Below are 25,436 nucleotides of genomic sequence, written 5' to 3' on the forward strand. Positions count from 1 at the left end.
ACACGTACATATGTCTGCATGACAAGTGCCACTATAAAAAGTCAATGCCGTTGAGTGCTACTATTTGCCAAACCAACAACAAAAATAAAGCAAATGCATTTAAATGTGCAAAAGATTTAGCTAAATATGTAAATGATACAAACGGCCATTTGGAATGCGTTGAAAATGTAAAAAATGCCAAAGAATATACAAACAAAGAGTGAGAATTTTAAGCAGATATAGAATATGTATGTAAATGTTTGTTAAAAAGAAGAAGCATAGTAAAAATTCAAAGGATGAGCATACTTTTGTAAATGTGATACAAGCATATGTAAATGCAAATTTATACGCGCATGTGTGTGTGTGCGCGTAGCTTTCTAGCTGTTACTAAGTTCAAAAGAGAGGTGCCAATACAAAGCAAAACTAACAACAAAGTGCTAATGCTAAAGAGTTATCTATGAATGCGATATTTATGTATGTATGTGCAGGCAATCGCGTCTTTTTAAAGTGCATATGCTAAATAAATAAGATGTAGAGAACAAATAAAAGGGGAAAAATTAAAAAAAAATTGCATATAAATTCTAACAATTGAATGCGAGTAAAAGAAATAGTAGGATTTAGAACTTGGTGCCAATACTAATAAGAGCCCTTTATGTAGCAAGTATAAAGGTGCAGTTGATGGCGTTATATGCGCTCTCGTCTGCTGGTTGGTTTGAAAATACTAAATCGTAAAGGTAAGCTGATCTTAACTTTACGTTCAAGGAAGGTCTGATTTAGAACTTTTCACGCGGCGTAAAGTTACTGTATTTGCATAGAAAAACTGGGCTTGTTTTGAAATAAAATCTTAGGTAGGGCATTCTTCAACCGAATCCTTAGCTTAATTGTTCAAAAAAATAATGTTTAAGGAGGAGGAAGATTTTGATAAAGGCTGTTTTTGAAACATTTGCTGACTTAGGGCATATTTTAACTGCTAGTGCGGCTAGGATGCTATCAAAACACACTGTGATGAAAAGGTAGTAGAAACAGAGCGCCATAAAGATAAAAATAAGGCCTGATAACGAAGAAGCTCTTCAAAAATATCTTACTTTATCCTTTTATTCCAATTCTATAAAGAACTACAAAAAGAAAAACTATGTCCAGTTTCTGAGTCTATATTACTTGTTTTGTTTCTCTGTTGATTAAAATTTGACAGATTTGCCTCACTATCAGACCTCACTATCTATCCGTTGAAATAAAACAACAGAAAATTGGGTAAACTTCAGAATTTTACATTGTTACCTATGTATCATGACCGACCACCGAATCATACAAAAGAGCTGTCATAGCCAGTAAAACGGAGCTCGAGGTACATCGGATGTACGATATTGTGATCAAACCGATTATTTTCTATGGCATTCTGGCCTGGTGTAAAGATAATTAGATACTACTTCCAAGGTCGAATGGCTGAAGCAATGCAGCGATTGGCGACTGACATTTGGCGACATGTTAAATCTGTACCCGTTTGATATCGTGAGCAAATGCTCACAGCTCGGACGGCCATCGTGACGCGGAATAAAATCTTGCGAATGCAGGCACTACAGCATTCTGATTCTGGACAGGTTGGTGGGAAATATCTGGGGACACTTTCTCTTTTGAGTCAGAAAAACATCATTGTTGAGGTTTTGATGGAAAGCCTTTGTTCAATTGAAAGACATATTCTTCTTCATGGGATCGTCTTCCACTGAACCTTACAGCATTTTAAGAAAATTTGTTCAAGATTCATTTCAATTCTAGACACTTCCACTTGGTTCAAACCTAAGTATTTGTGATTCGTAAAGCTTTTAGCTACTATGACTTTTCATTGTCGGTATATAAAACAACAACTTCAGCCTTTCTCATATAAACGCACATACATATATTTTTCTAACAACGACTACTACCGCTGCTCATACTCAAGGCAGATCTTTTAATGCGCATTTGGCAATAAAAGTAATTTACAGCAACAAATACAAATGAAGTTGCATCGTTTTCGTTGTTGTACAAGTAACTATAAAAGTGAGCTTTACTAAAATTTTGCTACTTTCTGTTTATGTGATAAGTTATAACTGCTTCTATGTAGTAAGCTTGAAAGTATATGTAAATGTGTTTGTGTGCGTTATTTAATGTTTTCAAAGTAAATATGCGATAAAATATGATTATGTTGGGCAGTTAAGACTAGACAATGGGTATTTAATCTGTGCCGCACTAAACTATTGTTAAGAACAATATGTAATAGATTAATTAAGGTGGCTGAGTTTTAGATAGACTTCTTCTTTTGTGTAAGTACTGCAGTGAAATGCATGAAAACAACATGCCCTTATGTTAATAAGGAGGTCGAGAGAGGGAGCCCGGAGTGGCAAGTCAGGGATGCCAAAGTGCTTTAAGCGATGCGTCTGACTTCAGCGAAAGTAGTGGAGAGTTGCCGGGAGCTATGATGGATAGGCAGATGAAAAAAAACAAACGGAGTAGGATACGGAGCAGAGGAAGTAAGTGAGCGCTCTCGACCCGGATCTAAAAAGTGAGGCGGTTGAAGTAGGTAGAAGTCGGTTCAAGGGTTTTGCTACGAGAAACCCTCGGTTATGCACTCGTACGCGGAGGCACAAGTTTGAGGCGGCATAACTATGAGGTAACGCCTCTCTTCAAGAGGCAGAATGGACTTTGTTCAATTCGCGAGGCAGGCCAGCTAAGTAAACAAGACTTGTGGATATAGGGCTGTAGGTTAGATGAACCCTAAAAGCTGCAAGTTGTTGAGAAGAAATGAAAATATGTTATATGCCAGCAATGGATGTAGAAGGAGGAGATAAGCAAAATAGAGGTACGTAACACTAAGACCCCGGCTGCCCCCGAAAGGATGAGTAATGTGCCGAAGCGGACAGTTACAGACAGATGACTCAGAACCCAGATGTGCTGACACAAAATTGAAAGGTTGTTACTGTAATTCGGCTAAAAGAGGAGTGTAAGCACTGCGTCTTGCAAATAAACAAGCAGGCGGAGCTTGGCAAAGTATCCTTGGGTACAGGAAAAATTTATATACGACGCGAAAAAATAGGGTCCAAGATGAACAGTCCTAACACGCCGAAAGAGTGCGAAAAGACCCTTGAAAGCCTTAAAACAAGGAGATAGGAGGAGGATGAAAACGTTACGACGAATGTGTTATAAGAGAACAAACAGCAAAAAGATGCTGCGGGTTTTACAAAGGAATATCCAACACAGCACGTGCGACTCGAGGAGAAGGATAACAACAGCAACATGCAACAAGCGGCCAAAGTTGAAAAGAACCACGAAAACCTTACACCGCAAGAGAAAGGTTAGTGGAAGAGGTAGGGCACAAAGGACTGCTAGACATAGGTATGGATGCAAATACGCACCACAATATGTCTGGCGAGGGTGTTACAAATAATAGAGGCGAGTCTCCATTTTGTTACATAATGAAAAGCGATTTGAAATAGCTAACATTTAAAGTGTTCCTAAATATGTCAGTCCAATAGCTAGCAATGTTTTTGATAACATATTAAGTTACGAACGTGAAACACCAAGGTATGATTGGAGGGTCTTTGATACGTCTATTTTCTCAGACCATATGTATATGAGATTCAGCAACCTCGCTTATAGGGTAGAGAGGAAAACAACCTTAAGAAACCGCAGGTCAACGAACTGGGTCAAATTCCAGTAAAACTGAGTAACATAACTGGAGAACCCAAAGAGTATACCACTATATATGGACTGGATAACTCAGATAACTTCATATTAAAAACGCTTGCGACTGCGGTAAAATGAGCTTGTCTCATTAGAAGATTCAGAGAAAAAGCAAAGATTTTGTATGAATATTTTCATTTTTTTGTATAGCTTGTATCAACCTGAATAAGTTCAAGACGCTAAATGATGGGCAGTTGATCTACGACTCACACAATCAAAATCCTTGCCGATATAACACTGAGTTTGCGCTCGTTTGTAGTGTTGAGAAGGAAATTTTGAAACTTAATTCTTAAATTTATCAGAAACGTTAGCCAACTTTTTATTTTAAGAAGTTATCTTTTTAGAGCGCTTTATGAAAAATTTTTGCAAAAAAAAAATTGAAGCCCAATACGTTTGGTAGTGGCCGAGATTACCCGTTTCTAAAATTTGAGACTTTGATTGATAATATTTGAAAAGATATGTAAGTGCATTAGGGCGGGTCAAATTGTATGGGGAAAAACTTCAGGTGCACATCTATTTTCTGAATCTATGGGTCATACTGAGTAATATTGTCCATGGAACCATAGGTCTGAAATGAATTTCGAGCCTCCCTAACCAAGTGAGAAAATGTTGATATACTGTATAATATTGCCCATGGGCCATAGGTCTGAAATGAATTTCGAGCCTAAATTTTATATCAAAATTTTCCAACTTGATTAGGGAGGATCGAAATTCATTTCAGACCTATGGTCACATAGGAAATATTACTCAGTATGAGCCATAGATTCAGAAACTGGATGTGCCTTTTCAACAAAGGGCATATTTCGTGTTTAAGCAGACTGTATGAATGAGACATCAGTTCAGTAATAGATTTCTACCAAAACTAGTGCTGCTTTTGATTCATAGGTTTTAATTGAACTTGTATTTTAGTCAGTCTGAGTGCCATAAATAATTCGAAAGTATATGTCACGATATGTGTATGAGTATTGTGAATAAAAAATATAGTTTAGTGTCTAGAATCATTGCAAATTTCGAGTACTGTTGAATTATTAGATTACCTGGCTACTCGCGTGTGCCTGGCTTATTTGTAATCGAAAAATCGAATAAAAAAAGACTATACAAAATAAAGCCAGCTCCAAGTGAAGTAACTACGCATTTACATAGTAGATCTAATAAGTAAGACATATTATCCTTGCATACTACTACTTGTCAACTTTTGTATAGCCTTTGGTAAATCCTTGAAATATCTTAATGTTTGCCACATTTAGTAGTGGCCGAGATTACCCGTTTCTAAAATTTGAGACTTTGATAATATTTGAAAAGATATGTAAGTGCATTAGGGCGGGTCAAATTGTATGGGGAAAAAACTTCAGGTGCACATCTAGTTTCTGAATCTATGGGTCATACTGAGTAATATTGTCCATGGAACCATAGGTCTGAAATGAATTTCGAGCCTCCCTAACGAAGTGAGAAAATTTTGATATACTGTGTAATATTGCCCATGGGCCATAGGTCTGAAATGAATTTCGAGCCTCCCTAATCAAGTGAGAAAATTTTGATATACTGTATAATATTGCCCATGGGCCATAGGTCTGAAATGAATTTCGAGCCTCCCTAATCAAGTGAGAAAATTTTGATATACTGAGTAATATTGCCCATGGGACCATAGGTCTGAAATGAATTTCGAGCCTAAATTTTATATCAAAATTTTCCAACTTGATTAGGGAGGATCGAAATTCATTTCAGACCTATGGTCACATAGGAAATATTACTCAGTATGAGCCATAGATTCAGAAACTGGATGTGCCTTTTCAACAAAGGGCATATTTCGTGTTTAAGCAGACTGTATGAATGAGACATCAGTTCAGTAATAGATTTCTACCAAAACTAGTGCTGCTTTTGATTCATAGGTTTTAATTGAACTTGTATTTTAGTCAGTCTGAGTGCCATAAATAATTCGAAAGTATATGTCACGATATGTGTATGAGTATTGTGAATAAAAAATATAGTTTAGTGTCTAGAATCATTGCAAATTTCGAGTACTGTTGAATTATTAGATTACCTGGCTACTCGCGTGTGCCTGGCTTATTTGTAATCGAAAAATCGAATAAAAAAAGACTATACAAAATAAAGCCAGCTCCAAGTGAAGTAACTACGCATTTACATAGTAGATCTAATAAGTAAGACATATTATCCTTGCATACTACTACTTGTCAACTTTTGTATAGCCTTTGGTAAATCCTTGAAATATCTTAATGTTTGCCACATTTATCTCATTCGCTCCATTTACATTTGACAAAAAAGTGCGCTTACAAAAGCTCTGTGTTAGCTACATGCCACTTCACCTTTTATACTTCCGCCATTTTCACTTAACTATTTATTTTTTTTATGTATCTACTTTCTTATCGCTTTTCTTTATTTTTACTACTTCGCATAGATAAGATTTGCCTGCATTTGCTTTATAAAATGCTTGCGGTTGTATTTAATTCAACTTTTAGCGTAACTCTCGTACTCTTACCGCACGCAATTGCGCCTGCCTAAATGTATGCAATGTTAAAATGCACACTTATTCATTTTTTTTTTCTTGCTATTGTTGTTGCTGTTTTGTACCACAATATCAAATGCCATGAAGACATTAATGCTAACTACTCTTCGCTTTTTTGTCAGGCATTAAGACTTTCTTGTTTGCGCACTCATGCATAAGTGTTAGTGCGTTTTTGCGTATGTGTGTCGTTGCTCTTACATTATTTAAATAAATTGTAGCCTACTTCGTGGCGTTTGTAGCATTGAGAGAGCGTGGATGCAAAGTGCTTGCATACATTTAGTAAATAAGTAGATCTTTGTGTGTTTTGTCTGCAACTTTAAATCTTATTTGAATTATTGTCGCAAAATGCATGACACTTACTACAACAAAACGACAACAAAAACAAAAAAGTATGCAGAAGAAACAGTTATAATAAATAACGGCAAATAACAAAAGTAAGTTTTGTGCCCTTTAGAAGCTCTATATACATACTCAAATCGTTATATACTTGATAGGCGCTTGAGTGTGTTTTTTTATTATTATTTCAAATTACCTCACAGCAAGCAGGTGTAAAAAACGACACTGTTTTTGTATTTGTTTCTGCTATTACATTTGTTGCATTTTAATTCGTATCTTTTGCAGTGCTTTTTGTTTGCTTGTTTGACGTTTATAGTTTCCATTTGTTCCACTAAATGTATATTTGTCTCCCTCTTACTTACACTCTGTACGTTTTTGTAATGCATTATGTTTGCGTTTGTATTTTATATGCGCTCATGAGCTTTTGTTGCATATTTTATGGCGCTTGCACTTTGTAACGTGTCTTTATTTTATTTCGCTTTTTTTCTTCCCCTACATGGCCATTGCGCATTTAACTGCCGCATTGTAAGTTCAACTCGTAATTTACTATTTATTGTTTCCTTTCCGGTCAACATGCGTATGTATGAGGTATGCCAACACACATGCAAAGGCACAATACTAACGAATATTTATGTATGAATTCCGCTGCTATCATTGCAGTCATAACAGGTGTGCATAAAATGGCTGTAATTTCAAATTCAAACTAGTCTTGCAACGATCACCCCATCATGTGAGCAAAGGGTACTAGTCCGATAAAGCTTACAAAAGAGAATACCTTACCCACTAGGGGCCTCGCCCTTCCTACGATGTCATCAACTTATGTGGCGTTTCACGTTAGGTCTTCTTAATCGAAAACCGCCACATGTGGCAATGAAAGGAGACTTACAGAGCTTAATTTTAGTTCACCGAGGAAAGGCTTGTAATTTGTATAAATTTCACAGTCTAGAAGCATTTGTTTCCAGTCAATTTCTAGCATCAATTGCAATATAAACGCCATCTGACGAAATAAAAGTTAGGCTTGATAAGTTCCTTGCGCTGGATTTGATAACAATGTTTAAAATATACACGGTGAACATTGTTGCCCGGCCGTATTAAGATTTCAGCTCTCAATATTTACACCTAGGAACAATGAGCACGCCAGCGCTCTTAGTGCATTCGACTTCATTCTTAAAAACACCAGCTGCTGTGCGCCAATTTCAGTGCAATAACATTTTAAAAAAAATCGCTAAATTTGTGATAACGTATCGATAATAAATCGATATATTTTCGATAAAAGGGCGATAAATTTAGGCAACACACTCATGATGTTGTTATGGATAGAAAATTTATAACTCTTCGATATCAAATTGATAGCACGTTTTGTCTTGCCTTATTTTGGTGTCTGATTTCGCGCAAATAAACTCCACCATATAAATTATTTCCACATTAAACTACAGTGTAGTGACTACATTTACGATTACATTCTCTATTCCTCCATATCGTGAGCAAAAACTTTAAATTATTGGCGTTTGTATATGAGCAAAAAAGCTTCTTAAGGAAACATCACAGAAAATTTCTCTTAAGCCACAAAGAGCCAAAGCAAAATTAAACCATTAAAATTACACAGGCCGACAAAATTTAAGCAACATTCAGACCCTGAAATCAGGCTATATATTTCGAAAGGTTTACTGAATCCAAATCTGAGCTCAAAATTGCTCTATCAGCTGTGGTTTTCGAGATATCCTAACCCAAACGTGCAAAAAACACCGTTTTTGCCCATATTTGAGGTTATGTAGACTTGCAGATGTTTTTTTTCGCCAAAACCTAAGGACGGCGTCTTAAAATATGACTCTTCTTCTTTCAAACGGCTTTAAGTTTGCTCATATAAAATTTTTTTCGCTGAGATACCGCATATTGAAATTTTCATGTTTCTAAGTTTTCCTACACTTAAAAATCGATTGAGATAACCTAGACATGATAAAGTCGATTACTAATTTTCTTAAATTGAGTATTTTTTAAATTTGGCTCACACCATAAGTGTGATAACTCACCACACCCCTAACTATCTAACCCTCGGGTACCAAGTCACACACCGCCCTAACCCCTAGAAACCACCCCTATCATACCGCAAGCAGGCTAACCCACTTAACCCTGGGGACAGCGTTTAGTCGCATATTTTTCTTGAAATAAGTTTTATTTTTCTTGATGTCCACTTAATTCCTACTGCAACAACTCCCACGTATCTCCTAATCCCTAGAAACCATCCCTACCACATGAAACATGAACATTTCAAAATGCTTTATCTCATAAAAAAAAATGATATTTGAGCAAACGCAACACCATTTGAAAGAAGAAGACTTGTACTTAAAGAGAACGTCCTTTAATTTTGGTGAAAGAAAACATCTGCAAGGCTACATAACCTGAAATATGGGCAAAAACGGTGCTTTTTGCACTTTTAGGTTAACATATCGCGAAAACCAGAGCTGACAGAGCAATTTTGAGGCCAGATTTCGATTCATCGCATCAAAATCCTTCGAAAATATATAGTATACTGGGTCTGAGATGCTGTCGGCCTGTGTTATTAGTATCTGCTAAAGATAATGCAATTATTTCAAGCTTGAAGCAGCTCTTTACGAAACACCAAAAACAAATTGCTTTTTGGCCCAGTTTGGTGGTTTATTACTTCCGTGAATGAAAAAAAAAATATTTAAAAAATCGGAAAGCATTAACATAAAAGCTTCCCTTTAAACTCGCCCTCTATTTTTATTTATTGGATCATAGGTGGGTAAGCGTAAATTTTTTTGCAGCTATCGTTTAGTTATATTGAATCGACAACGGAAATGGAACAAAAACAAACAAAAAAAGAAAAAAAGCTAAAGCAGTTCACTCATTTCCATTGCACAGAAAATAATAGCTCAAGTATTTAACAGATATGTATGCAGATGTGTAGGTGTGTTAAAAAAAGTTTTTCCAACTAAGCCAGTAGTTAAAAACACAAAATTTTACAGCAAAACAACGCGTTTTTTCAAGAATTTTCGAAGCAAAAAATTGCTTACTAAAATGGAAAAAACTGCCGGGAAACAACCTAAAATTATTTGGCGCAACGTTGCGAAGCTCCAAACTATTTATGCCAGTGGTGACTCGAGAGCTTCAGAAAACTATTCGGCGTTCACCTACATGTCGTATGAGCTCAACGACAGAGTTTATTTGCACAAACATTTCATATGTAAACACATACTACTTCAAAAAAAGTAGCGCTTGTATTCAAAGCTTTGCCGGCATAGTGCAATACAGATTAAGCATATATGTATGTGTTTAGTAGTAAGCCAACTTCAAATGCATTGCTGCACTCTCTAGCAACTGCAAGTATTTTTCTTTTCGCTCTTTTTTTTTGCAATAATTCGTTATCGCTTTTAAAATGTTTTCTTTATTTTACGCCGATGCATTTTTTTTCTAACTTTTCGCTGTTTATCAATGTCACTTGGGGGAAAGGAAAGCCCAGCTGTGGGCTCAAGTCTATAAATTTTGCATATCTCTGTATATTTTTTACACTTCTTTGTTTGCTCACTAATACCAGTAGGCTTTTTTTCAACATACATATGAATATCTGAATATGTGCGTATTGTATTTTAAGGAGGAAATGCAATTGTAATCGGCCAATCGGTTTAGGTACAGCGCACGCAAATGTTGACCTAATTTTTTAAGTGCGCGAAAAAAATGAAATGGTGGTTGTTACGAAAAACAAAAAAATAGGAGTTGTTTTTTTGTTTGTGTGTTTGAGTATAACTTGGCGGGACGTTCAGGTGGGCACCATAATGCTAGCTTTCATATTCAGTACAGCTGTCAGCCAAGTTCTTACTCAATCGAAAAATGTGGCAGTGGCAAGTTAAGGTGCTTAAAATATTTACGCGGAATGCATTCTTTTAGCAAATGATGATCAAAATAGACTTTTCGAAAGATTTGTGGTATGCGGCAGAATAGCTATTACTAGCAGGTTGAGTAACACTCTCTTTGAAGTAATAGAAACACCAAAAAACCCTCAAAAAAAAAAAAAAAAAAAAACAATAAAAAAACCGCCGATCAAAAGAAAGTCTGTGTCTCCTAGTTCCTAGTTGCCTCCTCTTTGCCAAGTAACGAGTTCCAACAAAAAATGTGTTTCTCAGTAAACAGTATCTAAGAGATAGAAAGTTTGATGAGAAAATATATTTTTTTTCTGTTACTACACTTTTTTTTTTTTAATTATAATTATTCTCCCTCTTTCGTCTTTTTATACTTAGCTGAGCAGAGCAAAGAGAGCATATTAATTTTGTTCGCGTAACGGTAGTCCTAACGGCAAAAACTAATCGAGATAGATATAGACTTCTGTATATCAAAATGATCTGGGCAAAAAAGAAATTAATTTAGCCATGTCCGTCCATCAGTCCGTCCGTCCGTAAACACGATAACTTGAGTAAAATTTGAAGTATCTTGATGAAATTTGGTATGTAGGTTCCTGGGCGCATCATCCTACATGAACGAAATCAGACTACAACTACGCCCAATTTTCGATATCGAAAATTTCGAAAAACCGAAAAAGTGCGATAATTCATAACCAAAGACGGATAAGGCGATGAAACTTAGTAGGTGCATTGACCTCAAAAAATTTTTTTAAGTCAAATTTTAACAAAAAATTGAATATCTTTACAGTATATAAGTAAATTATGTCAACGTTCAACTCCAGTAATGATATGGTGCAAGAAAATACGAAAATAAAAGAAAATTTCAAAATGGGCGTGGCTCCACCCTTTTTCATTTAATTTGTCTAGAATACCTTTAATGCCATAAGTCGAACAAAAATTTACCAATCCTTGTGAAATTTGGTAGGGGCATAGATCCTATGACGATAACCGTTTTATGTGAAAATTGGCAAAATTAGTTAAAGCCGCGCCCAGTTTTTATACACAGTCGACCTTATGTCTTTCCGCTCGGCCGTTAATACGATAACTTGAGCAAAAATCGCCATATCTTTACTAAACTTAGTTTACGTACTTATTCGAACTCACCTTATCTTGGTATAAAAAATGGCCGAAATCCGACTATGACCACGCCCACTTTGTCGATATCGAAAATTAAGAAAAATGAAAAAAATGCCATAATTCTATACCAAATATGAAAAATGGATGAAACATGGTAATTGGATTGGTTTATTGACGCAAAACATAACTTTAGAAAAAACTTTGTGAAATGCGTGTAACATCTACCATATTAAGTAGAAGGAAATGAAAAATTTCTGCAGGGCGAAATCAAAAGCCCTTCGAATCTTGGCAGGAATGCTGTTCGTGGTATTAAATAAATAAAAATAAATGTAAGGCGCGATAACCTCCGAAGAGATCTAAAGCCGAGCTTCTCTTCCAATTTGCGTCATGCTCCTCTTGATTTTTCCCTACAAATTGGCCGGACGGGACCTACATGTTTTATGCCGACTCCGAACGGCATCTGCAAGGCAGATGAGTTTTCACTGAGAGCTTTTCATGGCAGAAATACAATCGGAGCGCTTGCCAGACACTGCCGAGGGGCGACCCCGCTTAGAAAAATTTTCTTCTAATTGAAAAATCTTATTTCTAAAATTTTGATGTTGCTTTGCCCGGGAGTTGAACCCAGGGCATACGGTGTGATAGGCGGAGCACGCTACCATCACACCACGGTGGCCGCGGTGGTATTATATATATAAATAAATAAGCGGTACCCGACTGATGATGTTCTGGGCCACCCTGGTCCACATTTTTGTCGATATCTCGAAAACGCCTTCACATATACAACTAAGGGTCACTTCCTTTTAAAACTCTCATTCATACCTTTAATTTGATACCCATATAGTACAAGCAAATTCTAGAGTCACCCCTGGTCCACCTTAATGGCCATATCCCGCAAACACGTCCACCTATAGAGCTAAGGCCCACGCCCTTTTAAAATACTCACTAACACCTTTCATTTGATACACATATCTTACAAACAAATTCCAGAGTCACCTTTATAGCGATATCACGAAAAGGCGTACGCCTATAGAACTAAGGCCCACGCCCTTTTAAAATACTCACTAACACCTTTCATTTGACACCAATATCGTACAAATAAGTTCTAGAGTCAGCACTGGTCCACCTTTATGGCGATATCCCTAAATGGCGTCCACCCATAGAACTATGGGTTACTCCCTCTTAAAATACTCTTTAATACCTTCCATTTGATACACATGTCATACAAACACATTCCAGGGTTACCCTAGGTTCATTTTCCTACATGGCGTTCTTCCCTTATTTTGTCTCCAAAGCTCTCAGCTGAGTATGTAATGTTCGGTTACACCCGAACTTAGCCTTCCTTACTTGTTTTTTATATTTTTAATTTTTTTTTGCTTTTTCCTTATTTTAGTTTTCTTAACTTTTTTTCTTTTTTATTATTTATTTTTCTGTTCTTAAGTATTTTTGCTTTCTTTTTTTATATTTTTTATGTTTGGTTTCGTTTTATTTATGACTTCGTTTCATTTAGGTTTTATTTTATTATATTTTTTATTTTTTTCCTTTTTTCTTATTTTCATTTTTTTAACTTATTTTGTTTGTTATAATTTATTTTTTCTGTTCTTAAATATTTTTGCTTTCTTTTTTATATATTTTTTATGTTTGTTTTTGTTTTATTTATGGCTTCGTTTCATTTAGGTTTTATTTTTTTTATATTTTTCCTTTTTCCTTATTTTCATTTTTTTAACTTATTTTGTTTCTTATAATTTACTTTTTCTGTTCTTAAATATTTTTGCTTTCTTTTTTATATATTTTTTATGTTTGTTTTTGTTTTATTTATGGCTTCGTTTCATTTAGGTTTTATTTTTTTTATTTTTTTCCTTTTTTCTTATTTTCATTTTTTTAACTTATTTTGTTTCTTATAATTTATTTTTTCTGTTCTTAAATATTTTTGCTTTCTTTTTTATATATTTTTTATGTTTGTTTTTGTTTTATTGATGGCTTCGTTTCATTTAGGTTTTATTTTTTTTATTTTTTTCCTTTTTCCTTATTTTCATTTTTTTAATTTATTTTGTTTCTTATAATTTATTTTTTCTGTTCTTAAATATTTTTGCTTTCTTTTTTATATATTTTTTATGTTTGTTTTTGTTTTATTTATGGCTTCGTTTCATTTAGGATTTATTTTTTTTATTTTTTTCCTTTTTTCTTATTTTCATTTTTTTAACTTATTTTGTTTGTTATAATTTATTTTTTCTGTTCTTAAATATTTTTGCTTCCTTTTTTATATATTTTTTATGTTTGTTTTTGTTTTATTTATGGCTTCGTTTCATTTAGGTTTTATTTTTTTTTTATATTTTTCCTTTTTCCTTATTTTCATTTTTTTAACTTATTTTGTTTCTTATAATTTATTTTTTCTGTTCTTAAATATTTTTGCTTTCTTTTTTATATATTTTTTATGTTTTATTTATGACTTCATTTCATTTAGTTTTTATTTTTTTTATATTTTTCTTTTTTCCTTATTTTCGTTTTCTTAACTTGTATGTTTTTTATAATTTATGCTTTCTGTTCTTGAATATGTTTTTCATTTTGTTTTTATTTATAGATATATATTAAAGATATATATTTTAATTGTTTTTCATTTTATTTTTCCTTTTTTTCCTATTTGATGTTTTTTTTTCATTTCGTTTTAATTTGGTATTTCTTTTAAATTTTTTCGTTTTATTTTTTTTTTTCTTATTTTATATTTTTTTATTTTCATTTTCCTTTTTATTTTTCTTATCATTTCCATTTTTTATTTTTATCTGTTTCCTTTTATATTTTTTTCTTAAATTTTCTTTTTACTTTTTCTCTTTTTTCCTTTGTGTTTCTAATATTCTCTTTTTCTGCCTTTTATCTAATTTATGCGTTCTCTTTCTCGTTGATCTCTATATTATTATTTTTTCCTTATCGCCTTACATCTACTATTTTTTTACCATTCTTATCTCATAATTTTGCCAACATTTTTTTTAGCTATTTTTGTATGTTTTTCGAATTTTTTGTGTCTTTCTTCTGTTTTCTGCTACTTTTTGTATTATATTTCTTTCACCTCCTCTCTCTTTTTCTTATAACCACTTCTCTTCTCCTTCGTTCCCAGTTTTCCTTCTTTTTATGCTATTCTATTTCATTATAAATTCTTTTCTCTCCAGTGCACAAGAAAAAGATAAGTGATGTAAGTTGTATCCTCAAATGATTGAGTGACCATGAATTTTTTTACACCAAAGCCAAGTCGCGGAAATCTGTGGAACTAAGAATATCTGTCTTCAGACCAGTGAAAAAAGTCATTCATAATCATCTGGACAAGAGCAAATCTAAAAAAAAAGCACTAAAATTGCGGCTTACTACTGAAAAAAAAGATCCAAATTTCGTCTAAAGCATATTTCCGTATCGGAAATGTTCACATTCGATTTATTACATTTAAGGTTTATTTTGTGAAAAAAAAAAATTTCTTAACATCTATTTCTACCAAGTTGCCACTCAAATCAATCAGCCTTGATACGCGCAGATGTTTTCGAAAATACGTTAATAAGGTACATTATTGAAAAAAAATTTTATATTTTTGATTTGTCAGGCAAACAAATATAATAAACCAGCGAATTTTTACAGAAGTATATATATGTTTTCAATTTGCTTGGTAAAAAAAACTCATTTAAAAAATGTTGAGATGCAGCTGCTTTTCCAAAAAAAAATTGCTTATAATAATACAAATTTTGTTCTGCCTGTCAGTCATTCTTTGTGTCAATCAAAGGAAAAACAGGCTATAATGCGCAAAGCTTGAATATAAGTTGTAGTGTATGAACATATTTGATTCAGCTGAGTTGATGTCGATCCAATGTCATTTTTTTGACGACTTACAATATAAAAGTGTATTATTAATACATATGTATGAATGTATGCAAGTAAGTGCCATACGTGTATATCTGCATTTCAAAGGGAGCGTGCATCCAATCACACCCACATATATACATCACATTATAATCATGCTTTCATTCTTTTTATTTCACTTATAAACTGCTCTTACATTTTTGTGTAATTTTTTTTTTTTTTTTTTTTTTTGCATTTGTGTCTTATTCATGTATTTAATACAATTTATTATAATGCAATCAATTCGCATGTCGAAGTGGGAATTTATGTTGGTTGTGTGCTCGTCGAGTGTTGAGTTCGTCTACAAAAAAGGTGCCCGTGTGTAACGTCACAAAAGGTAAATCAGCAAACACATAAAACGTATGATGTGAGAAAATGAAAAAATTTGACAAAGAATAAAGGGAAAGAAAGGATTTCATTGCATTGAAATTGAAAGTAAACTCCGTTGGGCCATTCAACCGTGCGCCAGGGCGTATACGTAAATTTTTGTTCGTGCTGTGCGCTTTCAAGCATTCATTTTGTTAGATGTGTGCGAGTAACTTAATTTGGCGGAATTATTTGTTGCTGTCAACCATACTGTTGTATGTTGTATTGATGCACATAATTATGCACAAATGGTTTTGTGCTTTTTGTTTTTTCTTTGTAATAAGAATACTTTTAGTAAGGAAGAGAATTGATTGAATCGTTCTTTTTTTTGTAAAATCTTTCCTAATTATTGTGCCTTGCTTTCTTATCGCGTCTGTTATCGGAATTAAATTTTACAATATTTTTATTATACGTTTCATGAACATGAAATGGTATATTAACTTTGGGCCGATGTTTGTAACGTTGAGAAATATAGAAGATAGACTCACCATTAAGTATACCGAATTGATCAGGGCGACGAACTGAGTTGATATAGCCATGTCCGTCCGTCTGTCCGTCTGTCTGTCTGTTTGAATGCAAACTAGTCCCTCAAATTTTGAGATATCTCAATGAAATTTGGCACAGGGATGTATTTTTGTATTATATTAGACATTTGTCGGATCCGGTAGGATTGGACCACTATAACATATATCACCCATACAACCGATCGTTCAGATAAAACGATTTTGGTCATTCCTGCCACAATTTAGAAAGTATAAACGTGAAACTCGGTGACATACATTCTAATATAGCATAGAAGATGTCCTGAAAAAATCACTTTGATCGGAGCTATATATAGTTATATCCGATACAACCGATCGTTCAGATAGAAAGATTTTTGGCCATTTCTCCTTTAATTTAGAAAGTATAAACGTGAAACTTGGTGATATATAATTTTAATATATCATAGAAGATTTTCTGAAAAAATCACTTTGATCGGAGCTATATATAGTATTTATCCCATACAACCGATCGTTCAGATAGAAAGATTTTTGGCAATTTCTCCCTTAATTTCCAATATAAAAACTTTCAACTTGGTGATATTTATTCTAATATATCATGGCAGATTTCATGAAAAAATCATTTCGATCGGAGCTATATATAATATATATCCCATACAACCGATCTTTCAGATAGAAAGATTTTTAGCCATTTCTCCCTTAATTTGCAATATTAAAACGTTAAACTTGGTGTTATTTATTCTAGTATATCATAGAAGATTTCCTGAAAAAATTACTATGATCGGAGCTATATGTATATAGCATATACCTATCCCATGCAACCGATCGTTCAGATAAAAAGATTTTTGGCCATTTCTTCCTTAGTTTCCAATATAAAAACGTGAAACTTGGCGATATATATTCTAATATATCATAGAATATTTCCTGTAAAAATAATTTCGATCGGAGATTTATATAATATATATCCCATACAACCGATCGTTCAGATAAGGGGGTTTTTTGCCATTCTTTAATTTATATTTATCTTAAAAATCTTTTAGGTATGTACATCTGTTCGCTATATATTTATTATCTTATAAATCCCAATATTTGGAGATTATGAACGGGATAAGTTTATTGTTCAGCCCCATTCATGAAAGGTATGAATTCTTCGGCACAGCCGAAGACAGTCCCGTCCTTACTTGTTTTTTATTGATTTTGTGTCTTTCTTTTTCCCTATTTTTTCTTTATCTTTACTCCGTCGACTTATCGTGCATTGCTTATAGTTTACTAGTGAGCATCATGGTTTTAATCTGTCCTCATGATGGCTTTGATCTTGGTATCGCTATAGAATACGTCTTTTGCTTTGGCTTTGTGTGAAGATCACACTTGAGTCATTGTACGCATTTCTACTACTTTTAAATACATAATTACAAAATCTCCAAAAAAACTGAGAACCGATTCCATCGATTGTCTACATTTTTCGATTTGTACTTCATTTGCACTTGTTTACAATATTTACATTTTTATCCGAATTTTGTATTAAGTCAATTGGGATTTTTTTTGTTATTTTACGCATTACCCGAAAATTGGCACAAAAAAAAATGTTTCCGATCTACATCCTAGTACTCTTCGGAGTGTTCCGTAGTCCAGTACTGATTCATAGCGCCAAACATTGTACGCATTGCGAGTGCGTACATGGCAAGCAAGCGCATTCACCTATTATGATAAATGTCGCGAAACGACAGGAAATCACAGTGAAAGGACCTTCGTGCTCTCCCCGCTCGGTGACGTATACTTGGAAAGCTATAAACCATGAAGGAGGTATGTGGATGATTTTCTCTCATGATTCAATCACTTGAATCATGATTTTTTCTTTAATAAAATTCTTTGGACAAGCAGAACACAAACTGTTTCTTATTCCACTTTTAAGGGCTATTATATGACTTGGGAACTACAACTGTACCACGTGTCACGTGGCATCCTTATAAAGTTGCTGTGAGACTACAAGATGAGCACAAAAACAATCGTCTTATAGTAACTAAGAGTGATGGTTCAACCACAGGACGGTGTGTGGTAAGTACTTCCAGCTATTGTCCCATAGTTAGTACTGTGCGAATAACTGTAAATAAAATTAATTATTTAATCAACCAATTGCGTGAGTAATGCTCCCTTCAATTATTAAAAAGTAGAATTCATCAACTAATAGATCAATTGAAAATTTAGTGCTTAACTAATTTTACTTACAGTCAATTTTAAATTATTTCTTGACTAAATGAAAATAAATGCAAGGCGTGATAATTTTCGAAGAGATTTTAGTCCTAGCTTTTCTTCCAATTTGCGTCGTACTCCCTTTAGTTTTTCCTAAAAATTGGCGGAACGGGACCTTCATGTTTTATGCGGGCTCTGAACGGCATTTGCATGCAAGGCAGATGAATTTTCACTGAGAGGGTTTTCAGAAATACACTCGGCGTGTTTGTCAAATCACTGCCAAGGGGCGGCCCTGCTTAGAAAGACGGTTTCATAATTGAAAAAACTTGAACCCGCGTTCTTCGGGCAGGTGGAGCATGCACGCTACTACCAAACCACAATTAGTTTGAACTATTTGAAAGATTTTCTTGCATTAAAGTATTTAATTTAATTTACGATAAATTTAAAATTATTTCTTCGTTTGTTTGAATTATGATCAAAGAATTGAAAGAAAATTTAAACAATCGCTTCATGATTAATCAAATTTAATTTGTTACTTTAACTGATAATAAACATGTTTAATTCCTAAGCTGATTCAGGCCTACTTAATATTGTTTTAAACTTTTTTTTAGTCTTTAGAATCTTATTGCATTTAAGTAAAAAAGATTGATATATGTAAAAAAATCACAAAAAGATAAAAAAGTTATTGGAGTTTTTGGATTTAATGGATGAATTTTGACTAATCGCTTGAACGAGAAAGTTGAATAAGCAATTATTCAGCTAATAAATTACATGATTAATCGAAATTGTGATTAAATAGTACAAAGTGTCACTTGAATAGATTTGAATATGCTTTTTTAAAAATTACTCAAGCTGCTCCCATAAACCCGTGTTAAGCATAGATATTGCAGTTATGTGTTTAACAATTTATTCAAAACGTGATTAATTAAGAAGTCGACTAACCAATTAATTTTTGTAACGATTAATAAAAAAAATTATATCTCATGTAAACTTTTCCTATATTGATTGGAAATTGAAACTAATCGATTATTTGAGATTATGATTGATTTAATGATTAATTAAAATGGTTAATAAATATTTTAAGTGGTGAATTAACTATTTTTGTGAATATGAAAAGATTTCTTGATTAAATTTAATATTCCCCTTCCTTATAGTGTTTGTTAATACTGAATAATGTAATGGATATTTTTGCTCCTAATATAAATCATAATATTAATTACAACAAAAATACAAAACAAATCGAATTGACCTTTTCATTTACAATCTTTTGTTTTTTAACTACTTTTCAGTGTCACATCGACTTTGTTTATTTACGCTTATACGCTCATATTGATGGTTCACGAATAATGCGCGTAGGTGTACGACAAAAGTTAACAATAAGCGGTACGGAAAGTTTTGATTACATGCTACCTTCGCAACAACAACAACTTACTTATCGCTGGGAATGTAAACCCGACAAACGGGACTTAAACTCGAAGTACTGCGAAGCTGGAAAAACATTTGCTACATGTAAGTAATGGCATAATGAAGTTACAACAACAGATGTGGAAAAGTGAAGAGTGTATTTGAAAACACACACACACAATTCTCTAAACAACCGGTAGTAGACAAGTTTGTTGTTGTAGTTGTGCTCTATGAGCATAAAAAAAGAAGTATAGGGAGAAATATGTATTTTATTTTCTCCCAGCATAAACGGTTTCAAACTAAACAAATGGTTTTGTTGAAAATGCTATTACAAAATACGCCTATGAGAATGTTGTTCCAAGACTGAAATTAGCAAAATGGGCTCATTGGATCAGCTGTTTTACTCGAAGGAAATTGGGAATTTTAATATTTTATATTTCGTTAGCTCCTCGAAATAAACATTTTTTAATTAAAGCTGCTATCAAAAAATAACTCTTTGTTATTTTCGGGTGGACATATGTCATTTCGAGACATGAGTTAGGAAAATCGGTTCAGTGTATAGGTTGTTTTGCACGAAGGCAGTTAGTAATTTTATGCATAGTAGATAAAAGATGAAGATAAGCCATTAAGAACATGCGATTTTATCATGTTCATCGACCTAAAGCAGCCAAAATACAGCTAATTTTCTGATATATTAATATTTGTAACAAATTTTCATTTATTTTATTTTTTACTATTAATGCATATAAAATTTTAGCTCCAACAATAACAGTTGATGGCAGCCAACTCGTGGTAAACGGTCAATATAAGTTTACATTGTATGTAAATTCACCACTAACGGGTATGGAATCCAGCGACAGCATTTATATACATTGTTCATGGGGTTCAAAAATACCGTTAATATTACTTTGCTTCGAAAATTGTTGGGAATTGCTATTCAATAGAGGCGTTGCCATACATATGGGTGTCGATTGTTTTACCGAATGTGGCACTAAACGGGAATTCGTATTTAAAATAAATAATGAAGTTAAAGAGAGAAATACAAATGGACATTTCCGATTTATGCCGCCAGATGTACCTGAATTCAATGTAACCTTCATACTAACAGCGGATGGCGTAGAAAGCGATAGTTATACTACTTTTGAACGCAATGATCCACCTGCAAATGGATTATGTAAAGTTGAACCGACAAGTGGCATACCTGGTGATACGCTTTTTAAAGCCTCATGTCAAGATTGGCAAGATAAGCAATTACCGTTGCGTTATACGCTAAAGGCAGAAAAGTTAGTTATCGATCAAACAAGTGATCCGAATTGGGAAGTATATGTGCCACAAGTGAGTGAATTAACATTTGTTATATGCGATCGTTTAAGAGCGTGTACGAAAACCAAAGTTTCTGTAACGCTTACGGAAGTGAAGATCCCAAAAGGATTGCAGGAGATTATAGAGTATATGAAAAAACCTGGAAATGATATAAAAAACTTGTTAATTGGTGGTGAATTGGGGCGTGCTGTTGTGAAAGCAATATTAATGATGAAAGATCAAGGCATAGAAGTCGATAAATATATAGTTGAACAATTTCATGATTTTGAAGCGAAGAATGCAGTCGATATACTGCAGTTGGGCACAATTATAAATCAGTTATTATCATCTTTAGGTAATATCACAAGCGTAGATACCGAAACATTTTTGGAGCTATTAGATAAAATGTGTGATGGTTTCAAAGAAACAAAAGAGAGTGGTGAAATAAAAGATATACAATTAGATGAACTACACGATTTGACTGAAGAAATTATTGAACTCGTATCCAAATTAACCACACACGCAGAAACATTCGGTGATACGCAATCAACTTTATGGGAGTTTGAAGCTGGTATGATACAAGTAGCTAACGAACGCGGTAAGGTGACGCCACGTATGGCACACTTGATTGAACATTACGGCAAATATGGCAAGTTAAATGATACAATCTTGACGCCAATCAATATACGCATGCATGCGCTTTGCAAAACGCTCGAGTTGTTACATTATGTTGGTTTTGCAAGTAGTTTTCGTATACATAAAGGTGATGCGACTTTCAAAATTGAAACTGACTTAGTAAAAATGACAACAATGGGCATAGATACGCAAAACACTATATGGTTGGTTTCTCCCGATCTAAAAACTACTGCTATATTAACAAAACAGATGTTGCAAAATATGCAAAATCAACTAGGTGGTGCAGATATGACAGCACAAGTGATTTCTTTTAAGGACAATCCATTCTGGTGGTTTCCCACTGAACACCCTATAACAACAGCGGTCTTTTATTTTAGCTCATTTAGTAAAGAAGAGCGATCTATTGAAGAAACACACATCAATGTACCAATTAGGTTGAATATGCTACAAAAGCGCACTGCCAAGCAACCACCGTTAATACAGGGCGCTGTTGACGACAGCATGGAAATGCCCATTTATAGAATACGCACTCCAGCAGGTGCTGCAGTTATTATCAATTTCATTACAGTTATGGTGGATATGGATGTTTTGGTGAAATGTCAAAATATGCCAAAATTGAGCGAGGTGCGCGATGGTGATATGCGCGTGATGCGCGAGAGCCTCACACAGGATGGCATACAATATTCAGATCATAATCATGCGCATAATGAGAATTGGTGTTATGTCGCCTTAATAGCTAGTGCAGATGCAAATGTACGGCAACTATCAAAATATACATTCACTGTTGAAATCTATGAATGTCTCACATGGAATACAAATTTAGATAATCCCACATGGCGCACAGATGGTTGCGAAAGCATACACGAAGGTGAGAATATCACATGCAACTGTTATCATATGTCAGTATTTGCCGGACGCTCATATTATAGCACAGCTGAAGAGGTGGTGCGTGATCGTAATGTTAAAGATCAGCTCGATGTTAATTGGTATTTAGTCGCTTTCTATATATTAATTGTATTTATTTTTATTTGGCTTCTACTGCGCGCTTATGATGATATGTGCAGTGCAGGCGCTGAAAAGTTGTTAACAGAAATGACTGAAAATGAAAAGCAGCGTCCACGTACGATTGCTCTACATATAACAACGGGCCCGCATTGGACTGCAGCGAGCTCGGCGAATGTTACAGTGACGGTGCCCGCAATGATATTTCAACGCTCTTACGCAATCGCACAAAATCCTGAAAAACCACTGTTAAAACCAAATACCACATGCGTGCTGGAATTACCAATACGCGCTAGCGATCTCTCAAATCCACCAAAAATCTTGATCAGTCGAAATGATAGCGGTCGTTATCCTTCATGGTATTGTGAATCGATAACGATTGTTAATTTGGAAAATGGCGAAAAGTGGCATTGTACAGTGCGCAAATGGATTGGCACTAAACCAGTTGAGGTGCAGCCAGATAAAGAGCATGCAGCGCCGACAAATCTTACAAATGCTGAAAAGAAGCAGCTGCGTAAAGAGAAATGGCAAAAAATTAAGGCACACTATCATGACTTTTTTGTATGCTGGTTTCTATTTCAGCCGCTTTACGGTCCACATCAGTATGGCGTGGTCGTGGTGGATCGCTTTGTGCGTAGCTGCATTTGGATTGCTAAATTTGCGGTTATTATTTTGTTAGTGTTTTTATGGTTAGGTGCTACTACACTGGATAATTATGAAGCTGAGCGTTACGTATATGAGTTTATAATAGACATCATTGACTGCAAATTCGTGTTATTTGTAATAGGCTGCTATTTTGCTACATTATTGGTTGAGCTGTTAATGCTTTTGATTGCTTTTCCCGAATGTATTTTTAAATGCAAAAAGTCGCCCAAAAATGACGCAAGATCACCGAAGCCGAAAAAACGCATATTCAAGAAGTTTATTTACAAGGACAAAAGAGCATCGAGTGCCACAGTGCCAGTTACGCAACCTAAAAATAAAGTGTCAGCTACTACAGAAGAAAATGAAATAGCAGCTCGCTCAGATCAAAATAGAGTATTAGGTCTCCCCAATGAAAATAGCGCGGCAGCTTCTCAGGAACAAAATGACGTGTCGGCTCCACGGGATGTTGATGAAGTATCAGATAGCACTTAATGTTGAGTTTGTATACCATTGCTTTTGCCATATACCATTAAAAAATTACCATATCTTCATATGTGATAGCTGCAATTCGGACTTTCCTTTTAGTTTGCTGATTAAGCTTTTACTGGAGCTCAGTGTATGATAAAACATAAACATAAACAACAAATAAATACGTTAGCCAAATAAAAGAAAGGACGTTGATTTATGACTCACACAGTTGGACCTTTTGCCGCTAGAACAAGTTCGTAGCAATACTGTGCTTAGTTTAAAAATATTTCAAATTAAATTCTTTAATATTTTGAAAATGGATGGGCTTATTTGTATTTTAAGTAGCTACACATATTTTTAGATCTTAATAAAAGAAATTTTTTAAAGAAACTGAAGGCGTTCGGTAGTGTCCGGTTGAGACTTCGTATTTTTTTGATGAAAGCTACAGTTTCTTTTCGGTAGGTACTCGGTACTCTCGATCTATTTTGGCAGCGTATACCGATGTTTTTTTACTTTTGCGATGTACTCGAAACCGTTGTGCTGCCCACGTCGTGCCAAATTACGTGAGCAAAAAATGGAGACACAAGAGAGATAAGTGTTTATTTTGAATCATAGCTCATTTACAGAAAAATTCGGGTCTGCTGTTTTTACGGTGCAGTCATCGGCGTAGGAGGCTATGGTGATTCCATGAAAACGGCATGGTGGAATCACCAGGTGAAGTAAATAAAAATAGATAGAAGATGTACACTATCTGAAACGGTAGGGATGTATTTTCAACGGTCAGAGGGTAAAATGGTTACCCGCTTTGGAAAAGTAGGAGTAGAAAAACAAATGCCCTGCTGCGAAAGCCATTACAGACTGTTTTTTTTTCAGCATATCAGTGCAACCTAATGCCAATACAAAAGGAATACATAGGACCAGTGCGAACTTATATTACTTTAGGGATAGAATAAAATTAAAAACTTAAACTGCGATGAGTAGTAAAATTCAATAATGCGTCTAAAGTAAACCGACCTCAACTTCAACTGCAGTCGAAGCTTTTATCGAAAAACCGGACATAAGTCCATTACATAGTTGAACTGTAGGAACTTTGCGCCCTTAAATGGGTTTCGGGTTTGATGAAAAGTTTTACAGTCACACTTGGAAGTGATCGTAATACTTTTAAATGTGTTTCGATCTCTAAAACTCCATTGTTCTTTCCATCTGCTCTGTTGATTTGACATTGAGAGTCGGAAGTAAAACATATGAACTTCTAATGTATCATACAAACTTGATCAGAAGATCTCCCATAAGATCGTGACATTTAATTCATGATGTATTACTAATGTTTCCAAGTTATTATTTACTAAAATATGTCAGAGGAAATAATAGGAGTGGGCCTAGAACCAGAAGGTGCTAATTCGAGCGAGCCGGATTCATATATTCTAAATTACAATCCATAACTGTAACATTCCTCTTATCTTAGTGGTCTAATTTTTAGGCCAAAACAACAATAGTGAG

The 25,436-nt window shown here is 34.3% G+C and overlaps 2 protein-coding genes across 3 annotated transcripts in view; one reads left to right on the forward strand and one right to left on the reverse strand.

Annotated features, from left to right (window-relative positions):
- LOC137252723 (ecdysone-induced protein 74EF) overlaps nt 1-25,436 on the reverse strand; it is a 674,751-nt gene that overhangs the window by 155,019 nt on the left and 494,296 nt on the right. The window lies entirely within an intron of this gene.
- LOC137252680 (polycystin family receptor for egg jelly-like) lies at nt 45-23,960 on the forward strand. The gene is made up of 6 exons (XM_067788728.1): nt 45-167; nt 3,169-3,304; nt 17,895-18,092; nt 18,202-18,344; nt 19,769-19,988; nt 20,641-23,960. Exons 1-6 carry the CDS (start codon nt 45-47, stop codon nt 23,958-23,960), a joined length of 4,140 nt encoding a protein of 1,379 aa, XP_067644829.1.

The sequence above is a fragment of the Eurosta solidaginis genome, chromosome 5 (genome assembly GCF_040869045.1).
Source record: "Eurosta solidaginis isolate ZX-2024a chromosome 5, ASM4086904v1, whole genome shotgun sequence".
NCBI lineage: Eukaryota > Metazoa > Arthropoda > Insecta > Diptera > Tephritidae > Eurosta > Eurosta solidaginis.